Source organism: Paramisgurnus dabryanus, chromosome 6 (genome assembly GCF_030506205.2).
Source record: "Paramisgurnus dabryanus chromosome 6, PD_genome_1.1, whole genome shotgun sequence".
Taxonomy (NCBI): domain Eukaryota; kingdom Metazoa; phylum Chordata; class Actinopteri; order Cypriniformes; family Cobitidae; genus Paramisgurnus; species Paramisgurnus dabryanus.
The window spans coordinates 20,965,554-20,989,717 of NC_133342.1; the positions used below are offsets into that span (position 1 = coordinate 20,965,554).

The 24,164-nt window shown below is 38.4% G+C and overlaps 1 protein-coding gene across 7 annotated transcripts in view; it reads right to left on the reverse strand.

The window, feature by feature from the left end:
* ptprfb (protein tyrosine phosphatase receptor type Fb) overlaps window positions 1-24,164 on the reverse strand; it is a 214,825-nt gene that overhangs the window by 85,130 nt on the left and 105,531 nt on the right. For 4 of the 7 annotated variants that reach the window (XM_065276015.2, XM_065276019.2, XM_065276017.2 and 1 more), the window contains exons 5-6: window positions 3,481-3,669; window positions 726-743 (exon numbers count right to left, since the gene is read on the reverse strand). In XM_065276015.2, the coding sequence (XP_065132087.1) occupies window positions 726-743; window positions 3,481-3,669 (207 nt within the window). The remainder of the gene's footprint in view (window positions 1-725; window positions 744-3,480; window positions 3,670-24,164) is intronic. The other 3 variants (XM_065276020.2, XM_065276018.2, XM_065276016.2) reach the window with 1 other exon arrangement.

The following is a 24,164-nucleotide window of genomic DNA, read 5'->3' on the forward strand; positions in this document are numbered from 1 at the left end:
ATTTGTAAAAAAGGGCAAAAAAACAATGCATGGGTCAAAATTACCGATTTTTCTTTTGTGCCAAATATCATTAGTACATTATGTATAGATCATATTCCATGCGGATAAATTGTACATTTCCTACCATAAATATATCAAAACTCGCCTACAAACTACTCTTTGGAGATTTCCCATTCAAGTTTGGTTTTTATGTAAAAGCTTACAATTTCCCTATTCAGTCATTAAAGCGGAAAGCCAGTCGAGGGGCACTAAAACAAACTTTTTTATTAGTAACAATGCGTTGCCAGGGACTTTTGAACAAATATGGTTGCCATACATCAATGGAAAGCTTATTCATTTAGCTTTCAGATGATGTATGAATCTCAATTTCAGTGGTTTTATGGTCCAGGGTCACAAATCGTACCAAAAGACATGAATAAATCCATTCCTGTTGAAAAATAATTTTTTGACGCTTACTATAATTACTTTTTGGGATTAATTGTGTGGAAAAGTTTCTCTTCCTAATTAAGTTAAATGAGCACTTCATTACTATTCTGACATGTGAGCACATTTCAACCAACACACTTTTTGGTGATATGCATTTTTTACAACAAGATACAGACAACAGACAGGTTAAGTGCTGGGACACAGATTGTGCATGGACTGAACGGGCAGTTAATGAAGGCAGTGGTGATGAGACAGGTAATGGAGGTGACGTTCTGTGAGACACGTTCCAGCCGTCTTACCTCGTATTGGTGAACCCCCTAGGTGAAGTAAATTGAATGCAAACAAGATTGGAAAAGAAGTGTGTTAGTAGACAAAAGAGATAGACAAAGATAGATAGAAAATAGAGTGAATCAAAGGAAAGCAAGCTTATTTATACAAAAACATTAATAAAGCTGAAAAAGACTAGCGTCCTCCGATAATAAGTTGCATGTAGGCTGCCTGTTACAACAGAATACATTTTGCAAATGTTCCTCGTGGTACCATTTTGAGACAGTTCAGCTGCCTGCCAAATGTGATCCTTTAATGGATATTGGCAGAGTTAAGGAAACAATGTATAAGTTTTCCAGTTTGCCAGTTGCAGTTTATGTGACAAGATTTTCATCATTCTGAGTACAGCAAACAAGCAATCTGCAATACTGTACACAAGTCAACATAATATGTGACACGCAAATCATTTTAGTTTGGTAATGTGACTCATTGTAAGAAAACAACAAAATGATGTTCACCAAAAAAATTAGGCCATTAAAGTGCTTAACTCTTTCCCCGCCATTGACGAGATATCTCGTCAATTAAGAGAAAACGCTTCCACGCCAAAGACGAGATTTTCCGTCTTTCCGCAATACCGCTAATATCCACCAGGTGGCGCCCTTCCGCAACTTTTTAAAACCGGAAGTATTGCCCTATGGCAAGCGGCTGCATGTCCGTGTCTGTTTTAAAGATCGCTCTGAATGGGATCTCTATGAAAAGTCCGTCACAAATATGGAATTATTTTTGCTTTTTGCTCAAAATATGGTGTTTTTGCAAAAACCTACCCATATTCAAAAGCTGATTGCAAAAGAACCACTAAAGGTAGGATGAAACGTTTTTTTTTGTTTGAAAGCAGAGGGTCTGTTCTTTCATTTGGTATATTGTATGTTTATTTATTTAAAGAAGAACATTTTCTGGAAGGCATTAAACTTTGGTGAAAATCATGAAAAACGCTGGCGCTGGCTGGCAACTTTTTTTAAAAACGCTGGCGGTGAAAGAGTTAAGGTCCTGTGACTCGATTTTAAAGTTTTAAGTGAAAACATTTTGTCCTATGAATAATTGATCATTACTAACCCACATATGTTAACCTTTCTTATATTAACATTGAACAGTACTAAATTACTTAAATTTAAAGCTGAAATTTTAAAAACCCTGGATTAACTATAAAATTAGCCCAAAATAATGACTTAATAGCTAATTGAATGCTGGTTAATGGTCAGAAATGCCACTTCAGAGGTGTAGAAAGTGAATACATTTGGAAAGATTATAAAAGCACATGTTTGTCCATGACTTAAATAAAGACAAATCATGCCCAACAAGTTAAAGGAAAACATCACTGTTTTTCAATATTTTACTATGTTCTTACCTCAACTTAGATGAATAAATACATACCTATCTTTTTACAATGCGTGCACTTTTAATCTTGGTACAGCGCTTCGTAAATGTGTTAGCATTTAGCCTAGCCCCATACATTCCTATGGCTCCAAAAACGTTTTATTTTGTGCCACCATACTTAATCGTGTAACTACTCGTGTAACAGTCTTTAAATGGGGAAAACACGGAAGTGTTTGGTGGCTTCTAAATTCATCCCTGTTTGGAGCCATAGGAATGAATGGGGCTAGGCTCAAAGCTAATACATTCACGACGCTCTGTAGAAATATTAAGTGCACACATTGAAAAAAGATAGGTATGTCTTAATTCGTCTAAGTTGAGGTAAGAACATAGTAAAATATTGAAAACTGTGGTGTTTTCCTTTAAGTAATAAAAATTGCATTTGGGTGCATTGTTATTTTTATATTGACCATAACAATCAACCAGAAACACAAGGTTATCTGTTAATAAGATAAAAAAAAATGAAACATCAGTGTTCCCCCATGTCAAACCCAGTATTAGCCACATAAGACTTGCTAAATATTCATAATTTAATCTTGGATCGGCGTAAAATAGCCATAAAGCTCAGTCTGCACATCACATTGGAAATCTTTGAGGACATGATAAAGGTTGCTCTGTTCTTGTGTGGAATAATCTTTAGTTTTTATCTTTCTTTATGTATAAAAACATGACGTATATCACCTTAAAATGAATGAGACACTGTCTATAAATAAATCAGGATTCAAAGTGTAAACCAGTTCACCCCAAAAACCAATTTCTAAAACTGTTGACTGTGAATTTATACAGTAAGTGAACAAGCTTAGATGCTGATTCTGGAAACTAGAGCCCGAGTTGCCCTCTAAATGAAGTGGCTTTAGTAGAGAGGGATAAACTGCAAGTCAGTCAGGGGCCATTAATCCAGCCTGGGCAAAGTCCTGCTCATCCGTCTGATCCTGGGTCAGACCTGAGCTGTCTATCCATTAGGAAGGTCTACAATGTAAATAGAGCTGCGGATTTATCCTCCCTGGTCTGTTCTCATATTCCCACAAGGATGCCTACAATTACCCAGGCCATTTTCACGTTAGTGCATCTTAACGTTATGGATATGTCAATACTTTTCTCTTCCTATGTCAAGAGAAGACAAACTGGCAGCCTAAATTTCTAAAAAAAACAAACTGACGTTCCGGATCTTCAAGGTGGGATATTACTTAGACACTTTATTGACTGCAAACGTATCAAACCCAGTTGCTTTACTGGTGAACTGTACTACATGTGATCCATATCTAAGCCGTGTTATGTTTAATGCATTATAAAGTTGTCAAAGCACTGCTTGATGCTAACATAACTAAATTATTGCTATGAACTTTGTATCAGTACCTGAGCGAAGCTGTTTGATTCGTCCGTTGCTGCTGTTGATGTCTACGGGCAGGAAGTCCTTGAACCAGGTGATCTCCGGGTCAGGGTTGCCACTGGCGGCACACAGCATCGTGGCGATTCTTGTGCGCTCTACCACTTTCAGCTGAGGACCCATGTCTATGGTGGGGAAGCCGTGAGGAATCTGGTTTTCTGCAGGGAGAGATTAGAGGTCAGTCAGAAGAAGAAATGAATGATTTACCAAATTAAAGTTAACAGCAAATGTGTTTGCAATGTATCAGGGTTTGGAAATGCGAGCTAGGAGTAATTGTCTTGCAAAGCAAATCAGAGTCTCATTAGTTCACCGAATCAAATCACTGGTGAGAAAAAAGCCTTCCTGTGCATTATTAAGATCAAAAGCGTAGGCTAATTCACAAACAGTTTGTTGTGTGTGCTGTCACTGTGAGTGCTTAACCCTATATGCCCTATTAAAAAATAGCTAAAACCAGCCTAAGCTGGTTGGCTGGTTTTAGCTGATCTTCCAGACTGGTGTAGCATGTTGGTTTTGGAAGGGTTTTGGACACTTTATTAGATGGTCAACCTGGTCTGTTAAAACCAGCTTGACCAGGCTGGACTCTTGGACAGCTTTGCTATGCTGGTCTTAGCTGGTTTAAGACAGAAATAGATTGTTTAAGCTGGTCTTCCAGCCTGGTCTATCTAGTGGGTCAGCTGGTTTTAGCTGGCTGTTTTTTCAGCAAGGTTTAAGCTTCAAGTTTTAAAGGGATAAAAACTTGATCCATTTTTGATCACACAAAAATGAAAATTGTGTCATCATTTACTTACCCTCATGTTGTTCGAAACCTGTATGCCTGTTTATTTCTGCTGTCAAACACGAAAGAAAATTTTGATAAATGATGTTAATAACACAGTTGACGGTATCCATTGAATTAAATAGTAGGAAAACAAATACTATGGAAGTCTCTAGGTACTGTCAACCTTGTGCTTTCCATCATCTATTAAAATATCTTCTTATGTGTTTAATAGAATAAAGAAACTCATGCAGATTTAGAACATGAGGGTGAATAAATAATGATTTTTGGGTGAACTATCCCTTTAAGTTTGGTCCAAATCTTAACAACAGTTTATACAGAATATAAGTGAACAAAAATCAACAAAAAAACAAAAAAATTAAAACGATGAAACGATTATTAAACAATTTTAGTGCTTTCAGGCAACTAACAAATGTACACAATTGCCAATAAAACTTTTTTTCAGTCTTGGGTATGCTTTCTAGTTTTTAAAAATGATTTCTTAAAACCAGTAAACATGTTCTTGCAGCTTAATGGACAGAGCATTTTACAATGCAAAGGTCATGGGTTTGAAACCCAGGGAACACGCATACTGATAAAATTTGGGTTTGAAAGCACTGTGTCACTTTGGATAAAAGCATCTGCCAAAAGCATAAAAGTAAAACATGTTTTCAGTAATTATAAAAGTAAACATGTTTCAAGCAAGTGGGTGGGTGAGGTTGTAAACATAAAGTTTCCAATGGCTAAAAAACACGTTTAAAATTCATCTTTTCAGCTCAAGCATTCACACAAATGTTTGGATGAAAGCCCAGCATGTGTAATATTCACACTCACAATCGCCACAACACTGCAGCAACATCAGGCACTCTTTGATGCCCAGGTAAGGCAAAGAGCAAAGATGATTTATTTATTCTGAGACAGGGTTGTGAATGTCACACGCAGATTTAGTGTTGTTAAACAGGTTTGGTTCTCTCAACAAGTAATAAACAGATCATATTAGATTACAGTTCTTCCTGTTTTAAATGCATTCAATATTAAATCTTACAGTAGGAGTATAACTCAAAAACCTATACACAGCACAATGTCATAGAAACAGAGCTGAATAGCATTCACAAAAGACATCGACTTCAAATTTAAGAGCAATGTTCCAGGTCAATGTAAATCAGAAAGACACCTAACACAGTGGGCAAACCGCAAAAGGGTTATTTCATGAATCGCTAACTCTCTTATGAAAACATTGAATAGAGAATAAGTTGCACATTCGCTATACTGCCTTACATTCACCAAAGAATCTGCGCAGGAGGGAACTTTTAGTATATAAATCGCAAGTTCTGCCTCATTAAGAAGCAAAGCAGCAAAAAGTTGACCTTCAGGAATACAATTCTGTCTCTATACCCTTAGGAGAGGTCAACTACCTGTATGGATGTGGGCTGTATGACTGCACTGGTCCCCCTATTTCCAAATAAACATATCTAATACATTTTGCATTGCTATGCATCACAAAACAGAGGAAAGAAAACAAAAACATCTGAAAGAAAACCGACTGCGCATTTTCTTCGGCACAGTGTGAACAAATGTTATATTTTAGGCTCGCTTATCAAGCCTGGAGAAGACCGAGTAGAAGAAAACAGCAAGCCACTGGCGTTTCAGGCGATGAAGCAATGGCCAGAAAACGTTCATTATTGCCATCTGATGATCTTTTATTAGTGTCTTGGAGATTAAACTGTACTATTACGAGCTTTTGAATAAAAGGTTCACACACACTCTTTGTGTGGTTGCTAATAGGTGGTTTGTTGCTAATATTTTGCTTGTTACAGAAGCTTCGTAACAAAACAAAAGCGTAAACTGCATTTAAACCGAATTGAAAATATGTTGAGAATGGGCAAGATTTATTTGACAAGTAGAAACTAAAAGTTAGGCTAGTGCATTGACTTATTAAACGTACCATTGTTTGTCACAAAAATACCTTTATCACATTTTTACAAAAAAATCCTTTTTAATAAAGACATTATGTGCTTATACATTTTAAGCAAGAACTCGAGTCCTTCAGAGGGGCATAACTCGACAAAACGCCCAACTCAATCCGATTTGAGCACCAAAGATGTGGGCGCTGCAGCAGATGGTGGTATGAATTTAAAAAGCCTGCCAACGCTACTTTCATTGTTTCCCCGGAGCAGTTATGACAAGGTGCTTGGCTTCGACTGGGTGATACATTCGGTGGGTAATTGGGATGCCATCTTATAAGGAGCAGAGAGAAACTTGAGAGCGGATGCAATGATGATGAAGTGGGAGGAACAGCAAGCGAGCTTTGCTGAAATGTTTCACTAAACAGTCAATACGAACGTTCCAGTGCAGCGAAACTTAACTTTGATGACAGTGATGTCATGTTCTGACACTTTCCTTCTGTTTGTGATGCAGAGTTTTATTTCACCATTATCAAGCACTTATGCAACCGACTGAGGTCATGCTATATGAGAAGTGAAAACCTGACAATTATAGACAAAGAGTAAGGGCTCAAATTTTTATGCAATGTCAACACTGTATATGTATCAGGTTCCTTAAAAAAGTGCAGGTTGAGCCTACTGGCCTTTTAAGCGAAACAAAGACACAGTGATTTAGTTTCATGACTACCAACAACAAACCTACTGCAGGTTGCGGGGATCATTTTCAACTCCCTGTAGGTGTGGACAACTTTCTCCAACTATTCAATCATAATTCAATAATAGATTTTTTCATTGACGACAGAGTTAATATTTAGAAAGCTCAGAATGCTATTTTTAAATAACAATAAGGGTGTTTTTAACATAAATGAGTCAGTGTTTACCAATGCATTGAACTATACATAGCAAAAAGTCAAGATACAGCGTACCCATTGACGTGGTATTGTATAATGACATGTTGCATGTCCACGTGACACTTGTAGCTCAAACCGTTTCAACTCTGACCGCTTTTGTTACTCGTGTAAATAACACCTTTACCTGTAGGTCATACAAAACCATAATGCTCGTGCTAAAATCTGCACTGAAGCCTTGACGTGAGTGACTTTAAAGGTCACGTTCTTTATGATACCATTTTTAAACCCTAGTTAGTGTGTAATGTTGCTATAATAGCATAAATAATACCTGTAAAATGATAAATGCTCAAAGTTCACTGCCAGGCGATATATTTTCTTTAACAGAATTCCAGTTTCAAAGCCTACAGCGAACGGCCAGTTTGGACTGCAGCCCTCTACTTCCTGGTTTAATGACGTCACTAGAACAGTTTTTTGACTAAACTCCGCTCACAGGAATACGTCAAAAGCCAGCTAAGCTAACGGCAAACTAAGCTGCTGTCGAATCACAACACACTAAACAAACTACACAATCAGAACTCAATACGTATTTCTGACGGAGGGACTTCATAGAACAAGAAAGACATCAGCCCGTTTTTAGGACAGTGAAAACAGCGGTATACAGATAAGTAAATTGTGTGAAAAATACTGCGTTTTTTTTACACCTGAAACATGAACACATGTTATATTGCGCACTGTAAACACAATCAAAGCTTCAAAAACACATAAAGAACGGGACCTTTAAGGTGCCTAATGTTTTCCTTTGCTGACACAAGACTTTTCGTAGGTCCTTCCGGGAAATTTAAAACGAATGATCAATCCCTTGCGATAACCTTCATCAACAGGTACCACACCTACAATAGTATCCAATTAAATTGACTTTCTGTATAGGAAGTCTACTGTTGCCATCCAGAGATCATATTTAATGAGACTTTATCAGAGCGATATGCCCTAGAAGGACTTTATCTCATCGGGTGTGGTACAAGGCCAGAAGCAGCCAAGCATTTTTTTGAAGCATGTGACCATAAAAAAGACGCTTACAGAGTAGCAAACCATAAACCTGCGTATAATCATTTGCATAGAAATATAAAAGGGTGTCGTTTCTGCAAAGCGCCAGATTGCATGTGCCAAGACTTGTACGCAATTTGATTCAGTTGGTTAAAAACAGAAGAACACAGCTTCAAGGCAAATGATACAGAAGAGCACAGAGAGAAAGCAAATGCAGGACAATGGTGGATTATTACAAAACAGAACAGGAGAAAAACAACGCCAGGTGAACAGGATAAAGATGTCCTGAAGGCACAAAACAGAACAATAAAGCTGACGTGAAAATGTAGGCTCTCGTAAAAGTGCTTTAGAGATGCACAGGCATCATGTCCTCTGTGCTGGGTCAAAGTAACAAACATTACAGTACATCAGACATGTGGATAAATACGAGTTCACTGTGGGAGAATAAAGAGGGCAATGGAGGACAGGAGGGGTACATGCCAACCTCCTGCCAGCTCCAATTACTAAGGAGAATAGAGCATTACACACGGGTGATGGGTCTAATCAGAACCCTGCTGAAGAGACGAGTCTCCGTCCCCAGACCCTACTGCGAAACAGGCCGGGTGCTCTCCGCGTTCACGTCAGGCAGAGTTATTCTCACCCTGCGCAAACACGTTGCTGCAGAAGAGGATGCTCAAACGGCAATGAAGCACCGAGGGGAACTCATGCATGATATCAAGCAGTTCTTTTGAGATGGATCATGCACACATCCACAAAGAATGTGGTAACAAAAATACTCAACATACTTGGAAACCGAGTGCATGTCAAATGAATCTTACCTAAATGTTTGTATTCCGGTAAAGCAATTTCTGAGTCATTTAAGAAAAATGGAGGCAAGAAACAAATGCCCTTGTAATTCTCAGACGAGAGGGTGTGAAAGTGATGGATGATAACAATTAAAGGTGACATCTCTTTTGATGGAGGGAGATGGAAGGTAATCTGTAATGATACTTGACAGCAGCACGCAATCCATTTGCCATCTCTGTATTTCAAAAGATCGTTTAAAGTCTAGTTTTGTCGCCCTAACAGATTTTTTCCATTCTTTATACTTGCCGATAGTCGTTGTTATAGCTCAAAAGCTCATCACTGAATATATTATGTTCGCAACAAATTAAAATGTTTTAAATGAATGCAAAACAATTATTGCTGAAGGATACAATAAAGTGCCAAAATGTAAAAAAAAATGGTCTTCCTCAAATTGTTTACAAAATTACTCTTAGATAAATCTCAGATAAATTACAGCAGTCAATTTATCCTGAAAATGTATGTGAGAAATTATGGTAGAGAAATTTTGAGTGTTTTATCTTAAGCTTAGTATAAATGTTTTATATAAAGCACACTTTTAATGTGTTATATTGTTGAGGTCTAAATGAATTAAGTTGTCTCTCTGTTGCTTGCCATGACAGTGTTTTTCCACAGCTAGGCCTGGATGGGGGACATGTGACCTTGGTAAGAGTAGCAATATAGCTTTATGACGCATTAGAAAACAAAGGCAATGTGTTTTACCAGCAATGGCTGTCTTTTTGTGTAGCAACTTAAAGGTTGCAAAGATACAGGCACAGTACAAACAGATTGTTCGAATGGGAGGGCTTCCTTAAACGGGGGCACTATTTAAATCACTGAAAAACTCAGAACGGGGTCATTGTCATAGTCATTGTGATCATCATTTTACCAATGCAGGTGTATACACCCTATGACCAGTATTGTGTTTCAAGCTGTCTGACACAATTCTTTAATAAAATACTTTGAAGAGAATTTTACATCTCAACCGTCTCTGATTCTCCTGAAAAAATCCACGACATTTTGGCGCTGCGGAGCAGGGTTACAAGAGAGAACATTGGACAACCGAGTGGGATCGTTCAGAGGCCGGTCACGGTCGGGGGGAGATGTTCTCCATCCTGAGTCGATTGTTTCTTCTTTGTGGGTGTTAAACTGCTAAGGCTGGCCAGCCGCTTGCTTCTTAAATTAAGGTAAGCAAAGCGTTATGGCATTTTTTCACCTGCATTGATGGGATTTTTGACTCTGTTTGGAAAACACAGACAGCCCGGCGTTTTCATTTGAATTCCTTAATTCTCTCTGTAACTCATAAACGAACTAGTATTGCGATTAATGAGAAGGGACTTGTGGATGATATTACAAGATAAATTATCTCTAATAGGGAAACCTGGTCTTCCGAGTAAAGTGTACTCTTATCTGGGGGTCAAGAGGACCCAGCTGTGAAACAGTTGATGGAAAATAATATTAACATAGCCAAGAGGGCGTTGACTGTTAATAGCCAAGAGGGCATTTAATTATACTAAATTTTGTTGATTTTATGGACTCAAACTAAAACAGTAATTTTGAAACTAAATTTTGTTAAGCCAGTGGGCTGATTTAAATAGAGTATCTGAGAGGAGTACGGATATATCTTTTTTAAAGGAAAGAAAACCAGTGGGTTGATTGTGAGCAGTTTCTTGGTGTAACTGGTTAAGTTACGAAACATGGTGAGATAAGAGAGAAGTTTTTTGTTGAGGGAGAACCAGTGGGTTGCTTAAATGAGTATTTGAGAGTAATTTATCGATGAACTATGATACTATAAATTGCTCTGTGAAACAAATATGAAGAGTTTGCATAGTTTGTGTTCCAAGGAGCTTAGAACGTGCAAACGAGGGTGAGCGAGAGAGTCTGGAGTGAGGGAAAAACCAGTGGGTTGCTTGAGTGAGTGTTTATGAGTGCCTCTATCGATGAACTGTGATACTATAGAGAAGCTCACTGATATGGACACAGTGTTCAAGGGTGCTTTATCGATGAACTATGATACTATAAAGTATTCTTTGAGACGAACACAGTGTTTAAGGGTAATTTATCGATGAACTATGATACTATAAATTACTCTATCAAATAAACACGGGAGAGACAAGGGAAAAAGCTTCGGTCCAACTTAAAGTTAAAAAAAGTGTTTATTAATTGTTGCATGGTAAGGATTTACCATAAGTGAATTGTTTTAGAACAACCCAAGAGGATTTCTGCATTTTATTAAACCCATATGAGAATTTTGATTTTGAAAGTTAGGGGTAAGAGTTATCCTGTGTGAAAAATATTGTCCATGATTGAATGTCAGTTGTTACTGAAAACATTGAATTTTGGTGGAACCTGAAATCTCTATCTGATATTGAAAAGTCTTTATTGAGTGTATTTGATTTGACAAAAGAAAGGTTAAGAGAAGGAAGTTTAACAATTAAAACAGAAGACTCTGAGATCAATACAGTTACGTCTGCATTTAAAATAGCCCAATTAATCAGAGAGATCTTTTGTGTTAGTTTTAGTTGGCCTGAGATAAGAAGTTTTTCCAGTTGTAAGATTAATGTGTCAAAGACAATTGTGGGATATAGAGAACTGAGGATTGTAAGAGCTAAGTTTGAATCAAATCTTAAAAGTGGTTGTGTGACAGATAAAGTGACTGGCGAAAAGGAGATCATTTACATACTTGTGGGACCCTTTGTGATTTATTCCAGTTGCCTGACTGGAACATTTTATAGTGCAGAGAAGTGCATTGATTTATTGTTAAATAAATAAAGCAAACAACCATTCAGTGTAACATGGAAGCAGCAACCAAAGAATTAGAGCGTGCTATCACTGTGGCCCCGGTAGAATGGTGTAACTTACAAGACAAAGGCTTTGATGGTAAAGCATTGGCTAAGTGGTGTAATGATCTAAAATGGTATACCAGAAGTAACAAATATAAGAAAGGAGAGCAGCCTCCCTTTCACTGGCCAGAACAGGGAACGTGGAATAAAGAAAAAATTAAGAGTATGAAAATTTGGATGACTAATTGTATAGCTAATCAGGATTTGAAAACCAAGAAAGATGGAAAGAAGAAAAAGAGAAAAGCTTTGTTAGATGGAATGGAATTGTGGGAAAAAGCTAGAGGTTGCTGGAGTAAGGAAGCTGAAAGAGTGATGGCTGATAGAGAAGACATCAGAGTTCAAGAGCTGGCAAAGCACAACGAAAGAACAGAAAAGACAAGATTGCTAGAACAGCCAGTAGACACTGCAAACCAATTACCTGTGGTAACTAAAACAGTTAAGCCACCGCCCTATGCACTGCCCTCTGCCTCCCTCAATCCATGTCCCCCATTCACCACACACACAAACTGCCCTCCCTTTCCCACTCTCTCTGAGAGTCACCCTCCCTTTCCCACTCCCTCTGAGAGTCACCCTCCCTTTCCCACTCTTTCTGAAAGTCGCCCTCCCTTCACTGCTCACACACCAGCCCCAACCACCCCTGTTGCTTCACCAAATGCTAGCACACTGTATCCAGTTATTAAAGGAACTATGCAGCTTAAAGGGGAAGTAGAAGTTGAGGGAAATGTGGAACTGTATGATGAGATGCATAGAGGCAAAGAAGGATCATTCCGTGAACAAAGTCAGGCAGCAGGAGGAGCTAGTCAGTATACCAGGACTCAGTTAGAACATCTGGACCAACTAATTGAACAGAGAGCAAAGGAAATAACAGAATTAACTAAAGAGGTGAAGTCTTTGGGTTTAGCAGGGCTATCGCAGGACAGAGAGCTTGGTAAAAGATTACAAGAGGAAGAAAGGATGATTTTGGAGCAAGAAAGGCAGGATAGAGAGATAGCAAAAGAAAGAGTGCTTAAGCAACAAAAGGTCAGGGCATTGCAGGCTATGGAACAGAGAAAGCGAGAAACTGATGACTGGCTAAATATGAAAATGGCACAAGAGTACCCAGCCTCTAAAGGTGGTATAGATATGACAAAAATGTCAGGACCTGATGGATTAAGAACTTACAGAGCTAAGATGTTGGTAGAGGAGAGAAACAGAGATTTGGAGTATAGGGACACATTAGCTTTAGACTTTGACCCAATAGAGGAAAGATCCCCATTATTGAAAAGCACCCCTAGAGGTAAAATAAATGAACAAGGTGTGAGTGTATTTCCGTTGCGTATTGAAGGGAAAACAGCTGTGTATGTCCCATGGGCTCATAGGGATTTAGAGACTATAATAAATCTGTTGCCAAGTTTAAGAGATGGTGCTGGTCCCTGGATCGGTGCGTTGGAGAAAGAGATGCAAGGTACAAGATTGGCGGTGGGTGACATAAAAGCCTTACTGGCAAAAATCACTAGTTTGAGGGAAATGGAGGATGTGTTGTGGTCAGCAGGTATGGGACAGAGTGTGGTTTCGTCTGATTTTGACGGCCAGGCTCTTGACTGTTACAGAGGCAGACTTTGGGGTGCCTTGAGAACTGAGTTCCCTGTCAAGTTTGACAGCACCAAACTGACCCCCACTGCACTGGGTCAGGAGGACTGTGCACTGTGGATTGCTAAAAACATGCAAACTTGGAGAGGGCAGGGGCTGAGAAAAGATCCCACTGACCCAAGAGACTTTGAAACCAGACTGTTCAGAAAGGAACTGCTGGACGCACTGCCAGTGTCTGTGCAAAACAAACTGAGTGACACCCCAGGGCTAGATGCAATGCCACACAGCCAGTGGGTGGAGACCCTGAAACACCATGCCTCCAAACACCAGAAACACGAAAGAGACTTAGAGCAACAAGCTAAAGAGACTGAACGAAAGCTGGCTCAAGTTAGCCTGGAAGAAAAGAAAAGACACAAAGACATTAGTAAGGCCCCCAGGGGAACCTATGTGGTGGGATGGGCAGGGTCATATGAGTCAGCGAGCCACTCTCAGGGCGAAATGGTTGCAACACACCCTCCTAACAAGTCTGAAAAGGTAGCAGATCTGCCAAAACAAGCTGCGGATCAAACCCAAAATCAGAACCCATGGCAGCACCCCCATGGCGCAGCCCCGTCTCAACCAGTAGTTGTGAATGTAATGGCACCTAGTTGACAGAGTAGAGGAATTAATTTTTGAAGATGGCCAAGGGGCAGAGGAAGGGGATATTTTCAGAACAGGGCATCCGCTGATCTGGGTCCATATTTCGGGCAAAACAATGTTTGCTGGGGATGTGGGGAAAATACTCATGCTAGGCGTGACTGTCCAAAAAACCCATGAAAGCAATAGGGGTGTTCGGAGGGTCCAATAAACCAACAGGTAGCATTATCCAAAAATGATTGGGAAGAACCTAAATTAACATGCATAATTAATGGAGTGAAAATTGAATGTTTAATTGACACCGGGGCTACATGCAGCTCAATTGATCCAAAATTGGTACCTGGGGTTGTTGCATCACAATCATCTGTTAGAACAATGGGATTCTCTGGAAAAAGGAAAAACTGTTGTAAATCAATTTCTGATGGCACCTCAGGTTCCGATCACATTAATTGGAAGGGACATTTTGTGTAAATTAGATGATACCATCAAAACCGCACCACAGGGATTAACATTGCAGTGTCTAACCAAAATAACTAAACAGAAATTAACCCATTTAATTAGACCAGAAGTATATTGGATTGGGAAATTAGAAAAAAAATGATGGCGGCTGCCAGAGAAAAAACTAAAGATTTTCAGGGACGAAAGCCAAGATTTGAGGGTCACTGTACAATGAAATATTGCATCAAAGGAGAGGATTTAAAGTATGAACAAAGATTCAAATTAGGAGAAGAAATTGAGTTGAGAAGTGAAGGAGTGTTGGTTTGTGAGGCTGGAGTAGCAGTGAGGATCAGCAGTTGTAAGCTAGATAATTTTGCTGTGGAAGGAAGCCACCCCAATGTGACAGTGTGGGTGTGGGGAAATCATAGGGCCAGGGACCTAGAACCTCATGTGAAAAAGTCATATTCCATTGAATGGGAAGAAGGAGAGAAAGGCTGGATGGAGAACAGGGAGCTAGGTTGGTATCTAATTCCATTAGAAATGACTTAGACAGGTATACAGCAGAAGCAAATAATTTTACAGGACAGCAGCACAAAGGAGCAGGTAATTGTATTGTTTAACCAATTGCTAAAAGATAAGCTAGTTATCGCCAGAGATGAGAGGGAGTATGCTTGATATGTAGATGATATTTTGATAGCACACAACAATAGAGAGGGGTTTGATAAATTGACAGAACAAGTTTTGAACAGACAGTTTTGAACAGTGGATAAAAAGTATCAAAATAAAAGCAGATATTGGCTAAAACCAGTGTACAATACCTAAAAAGAGTAATCTTTGAAGGGCAAAATTAAATTTGTGACAAACACCACAGAACCATGCTTGACTATCCATGTCAAAACACAGTGAAGCAAATGATGGCATTAATGGGAGCCACAGGGTGTTGTAGTTCATACCAGAGTTATTACCAGAATATGCCAGTAGGGTCAAGTAATTTAGGGAATTAAAATGTAAGGACATGGGAAAAAATCTGACAGATGTTGTTATATTGTAGAGAAGACACACCGCAGGTTTGTATGACAGAAGGCGTTGAAGAGATGAAACTGAGAGCAGATTTGGGTTACGAAGGGGATCCTGGTTACAAGCATTTGTTTGTTGATGGTTCATGCTATAAAAATGAGATAGGTCAGAGTTGCATGTGATACAGTGTGATCCTGGGAGATCCAGTGACTGACAGATTTAAAGTTTTGAGGTGTAAGAGGATGAGGCATGGGCACATGTCTGCCCAGTGTGCAGAGTTAATGGCTTTAATTGAAGCATGTGAAATTGGAAAAGGTATGGAAATCAATGTAAATACTGATATGTGGTGAAAATGGGTTTAAGAGAAGTAATGGCCACCCAATTAAATATCTTACAGAGATCAAATAACTATTCAAGGCAATACAAAAAACAGCCAAAGTAAATGTAATTAAGTGTGCAGCATACACAAAAGGAGATTCATTTATTGACAAAGGAAATGAAAAAGCGGATGAGGAAGCAAAATTAGGAGCAGCAAAACCAGAGCGAGCTGAAACCATGTCCATGGACAAGGTCAGGTAAAAAGACTGAAAGTGAACAGGTGAGCATTTCCGCAGACGTAACTGTAGATGAAATCAGAGACATGCAAAATAAAGTGTAACAAATTGAAAAGATGGAGTGGCAAAGCAGAGGTGTTGTTAATGTAAAAGGTTTGTGAAGAACAGAGCAACAGCAATTAGTAATTCCATCTAGAATGGAGAAAATGGTAATGATGAACGCGCATGGTAGTGAACATTGCGCGAGGGGGGAGATGATAGATAAGATTTTGAGACAACAGGGTTTCTGGTTTATCAATATGCAAAACAAAATTAGCAAATTTTTGTCAGAGTGTGACATGTATATGAAAAGAAATGTCAAACCAGCAGTACATCCAATGTGTCTGTTTCCAAGTGTGGAAGGACCATTTGTGCATCTAGTGATGGATTTTGTAGATATGATCCACCCAATTAAGGAGAAAATGTGTTTTTTAGAGATGGACAGAAGCTTCAATCCAGTGTGAACGCAGAGTGCGCAAGCAGTGGCTGGAGCACTTAAGAGGGAAGTTGGTCCCAAGATTTGGGCTTCCCAAGGTATTGCAGGCAGATAATGGACCAGGATTTCAGGCCAACCTGTTGAGAAAAGCACTTGCTAGGGTAGGAATAACCCAAAAATTTGGATCAGTGTATCATCCACAGTCTCAAGGGGCGGTTGAGGGGTGTAACGATTTACTTAAAATCAAAAATAGCCAAAATCTGTGCACAGACTAAACTAAATTGGGTTCAGGCCTTACCAATAGCGCTCATGGCCATAAGATCTAGTACTAACAGGGAAACGCGTTTATCCCCTCATGAAATGGTAACTGGGAGACCAATGTTCAAAGCTAACCAAAATGAATTGAATTTGGAGCATGAGGAGGATCTAAAAAATGAAATTAATGAATATATTGCTGAACTAATGAGAAACCATAAAGCTATTTTACAGATTGAAAGCAGGCCCAGAGAGACACCTGGTGACGAAGAAACTGAAAAACCTTTTCCTGTAGAAACCTGGGTGTAGATCAAAGTTTACTAGCGTAAGTGGGATGAACCCAGACGAGAAGGCTCGTATGAGGTCACAGAAGCTAGCCCAACAGCTGTTAAGGTAAAATGTTCCAAATTGTGGTATTATAATACTCATTGCTTCCAGGTACCAGAGAAGACGACCCCCAGCAACTGTCTCCATGTCATTATGTTGAAATAACCATATGATAAACACTGTAACCTTATTTTTTAGATAGTGATGTGATGAACCATAGAAACTGGATTTGGAGATCACAATTAATGGGTAATGTATGATCAAAGCATTTAAGGATATGGAGGATGACGATTGCATGAATGTTGTTTATTTGTTTATAATAATGAAAATGTTTCTCCCACCAAATATACAGGCCTATAAGGTTAATTATACATGTTTTAAGATAACCATTTTACAGATGGGTGGTGCCAAAAAGAAATTGATGTTACAAATGATAAAGAGGGATACAAGGCTAACTGGTTTGTAGGCCAGACCACAGAAAGGGCAGACGTATGGTGAATGTGTGTTGACATGAATTTAAGGCCAAGTTTAAGAGTAAATTGGAAGGGAACCTGTACCCTTGTACAATTAAATAATGCCATTTCAAATGTTTTCATTACCTGATTTTGGGGATCCTACATGATAAAATAAGTGTTAAGAGTATTAACAGACAGAAAAGAAATCTGCCTGGTGGATCTTATGATAATATGTGTATATAGAATGTACAGTATATAGATGCCATAGGGGTTCCAAGGGGGGTGCCAGATGAATACAAAGTGAGATATCAGATTGTTGCAAGTTTTGAGTCAATTCTTTTCTGGTGGTCAACCCTCAATAAAAATGTGGATTGGATTAATTAATTGTATTACGTTAAGGGGATAACAGAACAAATGGGACTAAGTCACTGATGGCACAACAAAACAGGCTGGCATTAGATATGTGGTTGGCTGAAAAGGGGGGTCTTAAAAAAATTATAGATGATGGATGCTGAAAATGTATTTTTGATAATACTGCCCCTGATGAGAGCATTATAAGGGCATTAGAAGGTTTGACCGCCTTGTTAAATGAATTGGCTGAGAATGCTGGAATAGATGACCCATTTACAAAAATGATGGAAAAGTGGTTTGGGAAGTGGAGTACACTGATAACTTCTTTACTGATGTCAACTGCTGTAGCTGTTGCTATCCTTGCATTGTGTGGTTGTTGTTGCATACCATGTATCAGGGGTTTGATTGAGAAAACTATCGACAAAGGAATGGGTAAGATAATGTACCAACGGGTACAAATTAATGAGGACGACGAGGGAGATAAATTTGAGGACAACATCCATGTGTGATGGGAAACCAACGAGGCTCTAGTACCCTCCTCCCTCACACGGCCCTCTACGCGTGCAAAGCGCATGGGTTGAAGACCGTCGAAAGCTGGAAGATGCACCCTACACATATACATATAGAATTCATGTTTCTTAGAAAGACTCTGTGTGGAGTGCCCACCAGAGCAAAACACTCTCATGTGAGAATCATTATGTTACTGGTCATGTTAAACTGGACATAGGGTGTCACCTATACTAATGCATTTATTCTTTTTTATTAACATTTATAATTTTTTGCATTTGTTATCATTTATTAACAGATTAAATTAAATTAAATCTTTTGCATTTATTATTTTTATTACAAGTTATAATCTTTCATTAGTAATGCAAGTTGCAAACCTGAAGTGTGTGTAAAATAGGGAAAGGGATGGTTTTAAGCATCACTGTCCACGGTGTGATGACAGTGTAACAAGCCTGGTAAGTGACTGATGGTCCAGGAATCTCCTGGGGGTGGAGGTAAAACATCCACCTAGCACGGCTTACCAGAAAGTGAAAATAATTTTTTGAAAACATGATATGCTTGCTTTAGATTTAAAATTGAATGTTATGTAATTTTTTTATATGTTGTTAATCATTACTTTTTTTACAGGTTGTTAATTATCATTTAAAGGATAACCGGTGTGAAATGACTGTTGAAACTAGAAAAGTGACTGAGGGTCTGGCCCGAACTGTCAGGGGTATTTTATTCTTTGATTCTTTCTTTAAAGTACCTAGCCCGGCTTCTCTGGTATCATCAGTCGTATTTGCAGGGTGGTTATCGAAAACATTTAGTTTCCGAAGGGGGGAGATATGGTAGAGAAATTTTGAGTGTTTTATCTTAAGCTTAGTATAAATGTTTTATATAAAGCACACTTTTAATGTGTTATATTGTTGAGGTCTAAATGAATTAAGTTGTCTCTCTGTTGCTTGCCATGACAGTGTTTTTCCACAGCTAGGCCTGGATGGGGGACATGTGACCTTGGTAAGAGTAGCAATATAGCTTTATGACGCATTAGAAAACAAAGGCAATGTGTTTTACCAGCAATGGCTGTCTTTTTGTGTAGCAACTTAAAGGTTGCAAAGATACAGGCACAGTACAAACAGATTGTTCGAATGGGAGGGCTTCCTTAAACGGGGGCACTATTTAAATCACTGAAAAACTCAGAACGGGGTCATTGTCATAGTCATTGTGATCATCATTTTACCAATGCAGGTGTATACACCCTATGACCAGTATTGTGTTTCAAGCTGTCTGACACAATTCTTTAATAAAATACTTTGAAGAGAATTTTACATCTCAACCGTCTCTGATTCTCCTGAAAAAATCCACGACAAAATGTGTTCTGCTTGAATGCATTTCATAAATAAGACCTACACTGTAAAAAATACTTTGCTGCCTTAAAATTTTTTGTTGAATCAACTCGAATTTACAAGTCATTTCAACTTACTATTATTTATCTTGACTAGAGATGAGTTGTTATAACTACAAGTGAGTTGTTATAACTTATAAATTTAAGTTGACTTTTCTCAACTATATTTTATAAGTTGTGACAACTAATTTCTGTTGACATGACTCATAAATCCGAGTTGATTTAACAAAAAATTTTAAGGCAGCAAAGTTTTTTTTACAGTGTAGTGTTGCCAAACTGGTTTCTAAAATGCACCTTCTGCCCTGCCCCATCTGGTTTTCTACAAAAACAGATAGTCCCATCCCAAATTCACACCTCTGGCTGAGCCCGCAGCTGACACGTCAGACCTTTCAAATAAACAATGTAATATTTAGAAAGTGCCAAAAAAGACGGAGATTAAACTCGCTCCAAAATAATAGCAAAAAATAGGGGTGGTTTTCCAAATTTGTCCCAGACTAAAATGCATGTTTGAGCTGGCTTCATTTACAAACAGCTTGCCCTGATATATCTTAACATATATCAGTGCCATTGTTTTGTCTCGAGATGCACACCAGTATTGTTTTTGTAAGGTATGTTTGTAAAAACTACTTAAATCTCCTAAAATAACTAAGGCCTAGTCCTGGATTAATCTAAACCTTGTACGTGAAACTGCAACATAAAGTCAATGTATATTCAATGGTGCTAGAATGTTTTAACACTAAGAAATGTGTACACTTGATCTTTAGATCATATGCATTCATCCTCAATGCATTATCTGCGGTTATGCGGTTACAAGTTTTAATGACGACTCTTTTGAGACTTGTCAGACATTGCATCTGAAAACTAACCGGCATTGATGTGAGATGACATCAGTGCTGCACTGTAAAAAGTGTTTCTGTGCCTTAGTAGATTTAACAAAAATAAATTGAGTAAACTGTATTAAAAAATTTTAATTCTTGTTTTTTTAATCAAAATATGAGTTAAAATAAAATAAAAATTGGAATAAATTGATTAATTCTATATGAACACATTATTGAGTAAATTAAACTTAATTTTATTTTCTATAATCGATTTAAATTTGTAAGAAAAAAATTAACTTAATAACTTTGTGTTAAAACTACATGAATTATTTTAGTAAACACAACTAACTAGGCAGTGGACTTGCAGTTCCCAGCATGCTTTGCATGGGACTGCATTTGGAGAGTGAAATTTGAATTGAAACTTTTTTTATTTTGTTTTTAACTAAAAAGAAAGACTTGTTAGTGTTTAATGTTCATTTATCTTCAAAATTTGGAAGAGTTTCTGTTTTTCTTTGAGTTTTGTAGTTACCATTGTTCAGAAGACTGGTGCTTTTGCATAGACTGCATACTGAAGTATGTTACGCTTTACAGCTGCCCAAAACAAAACTGAGTGGGTGCGTTGTTTGAATAAACGTTTCTAGCCCTCATCTCACGGCATAAAAAACAACAACTAACCATAAATATGTTACCTGTACCAAGAAAAGTAGGTTTATCTAACTGAGTAATACTAGTACAATTAGTTAACTCAACTCAATTTTATTGCATTCATATTAAGTAATGTTAGTGTGTTCAATATACTTAAAAAAGGTTGCAAGTTGACTCAACCTAAAACTTCCCATGCAGTCACTTGCCTCACTTTTTATAAGTTAGATCTAGGTATTACTTTTTACAGTGTGCTAGGTGATATCAGTGACAGTCTAAATATAAGCTGGTCGAACAGAACACTACTTTGCCTAAATGCTGATATAAGATAACATTTATAATGTTACATTTGCATGTTTGGAGACGTGATGGTGTGCTTTTAACATGATGCCAGATAAACATCATTTACTAAAGAATTGTGAAATGAGTGCACATAGAGTTTAGCGAAACGTTAAAATGTTTTCATTTTCATTCACAGTAGATGCAGACAAAAACCAACAGCTGCCTATTCTCAAAATTTTAAATGTCTGTGGCTCGACATGTGATCATCACAGGCATATGGAGTAAATAACAAAGTATCATGTGTGGTAAAGGTAAACCACGCCCTCGAAACCGCGAAGAACTGTCTACAGTATTTCACCAGCACGTTGTTTATCTAAGTCAGTATCAGGGAAAGAGGAGTAATGCATGCCATGACCTTTCAAATAATACACTTTTTCTTGCTGGGCAAAATATTCAGCCTCACTTCTCGACCGGCAGTCACTTAATCAATTTTGGGCAGGTGCGTTGTTTGCCTCTCTCTCTCTCATCTCTCTACACATGAGTTTGTCTTTACATTTTCTCTGTCTCGCTCTCTCATCTCTGTGTCCTCCAGCTTTTTGCCTCTCGTGATGATCTACAGCTATGCCACAGGCACGTGGTTGTTATTTATGCTACAGCACACCAGTTCGTACATAACGGCACATGTGTGACCCATTACCACAATGGACGAGTGATTTGCTCACCCTACTCGAGCGCAACGGGTCACCTTGAGCTATGAATGTGGAAATCACACAATCTGCTATCTGTTATGGAGCATTATATATAAATGTGGAGAAGCGGACTTTTCTTGTATAGAGCTTTGGATTTAAAGACCCTTTGAAAAGGCTTGAAAAGCTAAATTTCATGAATTCTTTTCTATTAAAAACAGTCAGGGCTTATCCTTTAAAAAAGACAATTTGGTTTTGGTTTAATCGCATGAATCTTGATGTGTTACTTGCTAGTCGGTTATATTCAGGCAATTCGGGAAAAAAAAATCTGTGCATTTTTACAATTTTCAGTCTCCCTCCCTGGAAAATATTCAACATATCCTATACATATGTTTGCATAGGTGTCATTTTTAAAGGTGCAGTGTGTAACTTTTACAAGGATCTAATGCAATATTATATACATAACTATATTATCAGTGGTGTACAAAGACCTAACATAATGAACTGTTATGTGTTTATTACCTTACAATGAGATGTTTTTATCTACATACACCACAGGTCCCTCTTATGGAAGTCGCCATTTTGCGCCACGTGTTTCCACAGTAGTCCTAAATGGACAAACTGCACGTTTTGTCACTACTGTATTACGTCTTGTCCTGTGGCGGCTACCGTAGCTTCTCTATGCGTTTCTGTGAAAGGTGGACTGAGACGTTGGTTGAAATTCACAATCTTTCTGCAAGATGCCGCTAAAATCTACACACTGCACCTTTAATGCTACGTACACACCAAACGCGTAGCATCGCGTTGCTCGCTATAGATTACTCGCGGGATTTAACTTTGTGTCATGCAAATTTCTCGCTTGAGTTGAATATTTTCAATATTCTCAAACTCGTTTTTTCGTGGCAATCGCGCTGGCCAATTCGCGTCATTCGCATCGCCCCGCGCGAGGATGCGTCTGATCGCGTCTTTGCATTGACTTTGTAGGTAACCTACTCGCGCAAATCGTTGAACTCTCGTTTAGTGTGTATGCCCCATACGGAGGGAGACTGCTAATTAAATATTTTTTAAAGCAAGCAATGTTTAGGTGTGCACTAGCATATGGACGACCTCCAAGCTAACAGAGATGATATAAAAACCACAAAACATTTAGCCTCATATTGTGATGGTGAGGTAGAGTGAATAGTAGAACATGGCAGGCCCTCCGCCGGTGAACGTGACACCCGTTACTTATTCTTTCAGTCTGATTGAAAGAATAACACGAATCAAACACATGCACCTCTCCATTAACACATCTTCTCTTGAGACTGAGCTATAGAGCTCTGACACCGCACTAATTAAACTGTGAAGATAAGCCAGATTATATACTGTAGCTGCCACACCTACACACCCAATCACTTATGATATGAAGCACTGCCAATTTCGGTTCGGTTAAGCTTTACATCTTCTAGCCAAGGCATGGCATTTAATGAAGTTACTTTAAAAAGAAACTTTAATGAAAATTTGCCTTAATATTTTTATTATGTAGCAGCAAAAGCAATCATGCACTCAAGGCTGTGCTGTATTGTGAATATACTGGCACGGTTCACATCATGCCCAAACCCAACACTGATAAGTCGTGTTTAAAATACAGAAAGACCTCTTTTATTTAACTAATTTTTGTCCACCGTTAATGCAGAAAAGACAGTTCTGATAAATGCTCTCTTAAGGTCAATGTATCAGGTCTGACTGAGCAACTACTTCTACCTCACTTTTTCATGGGACTAGATTAATCAATTTGTTCAACTCATTCAACACCTGCGATCCTTTCACCCTAAAGCTACACTGACCGGACTTCTGGACTTCTTCTTCAGACTTCAACTGCTTCAATTATTCAGCTCAGTGAGCATGGCCACAAGAGCCACAGGGTTGCTTATTCACAATTACCAGGTCAACATCACTCGGTCAATGGCTACAACATACTCCGGAGAATACTAAACTAGCTCCTTTGCACTACTGAG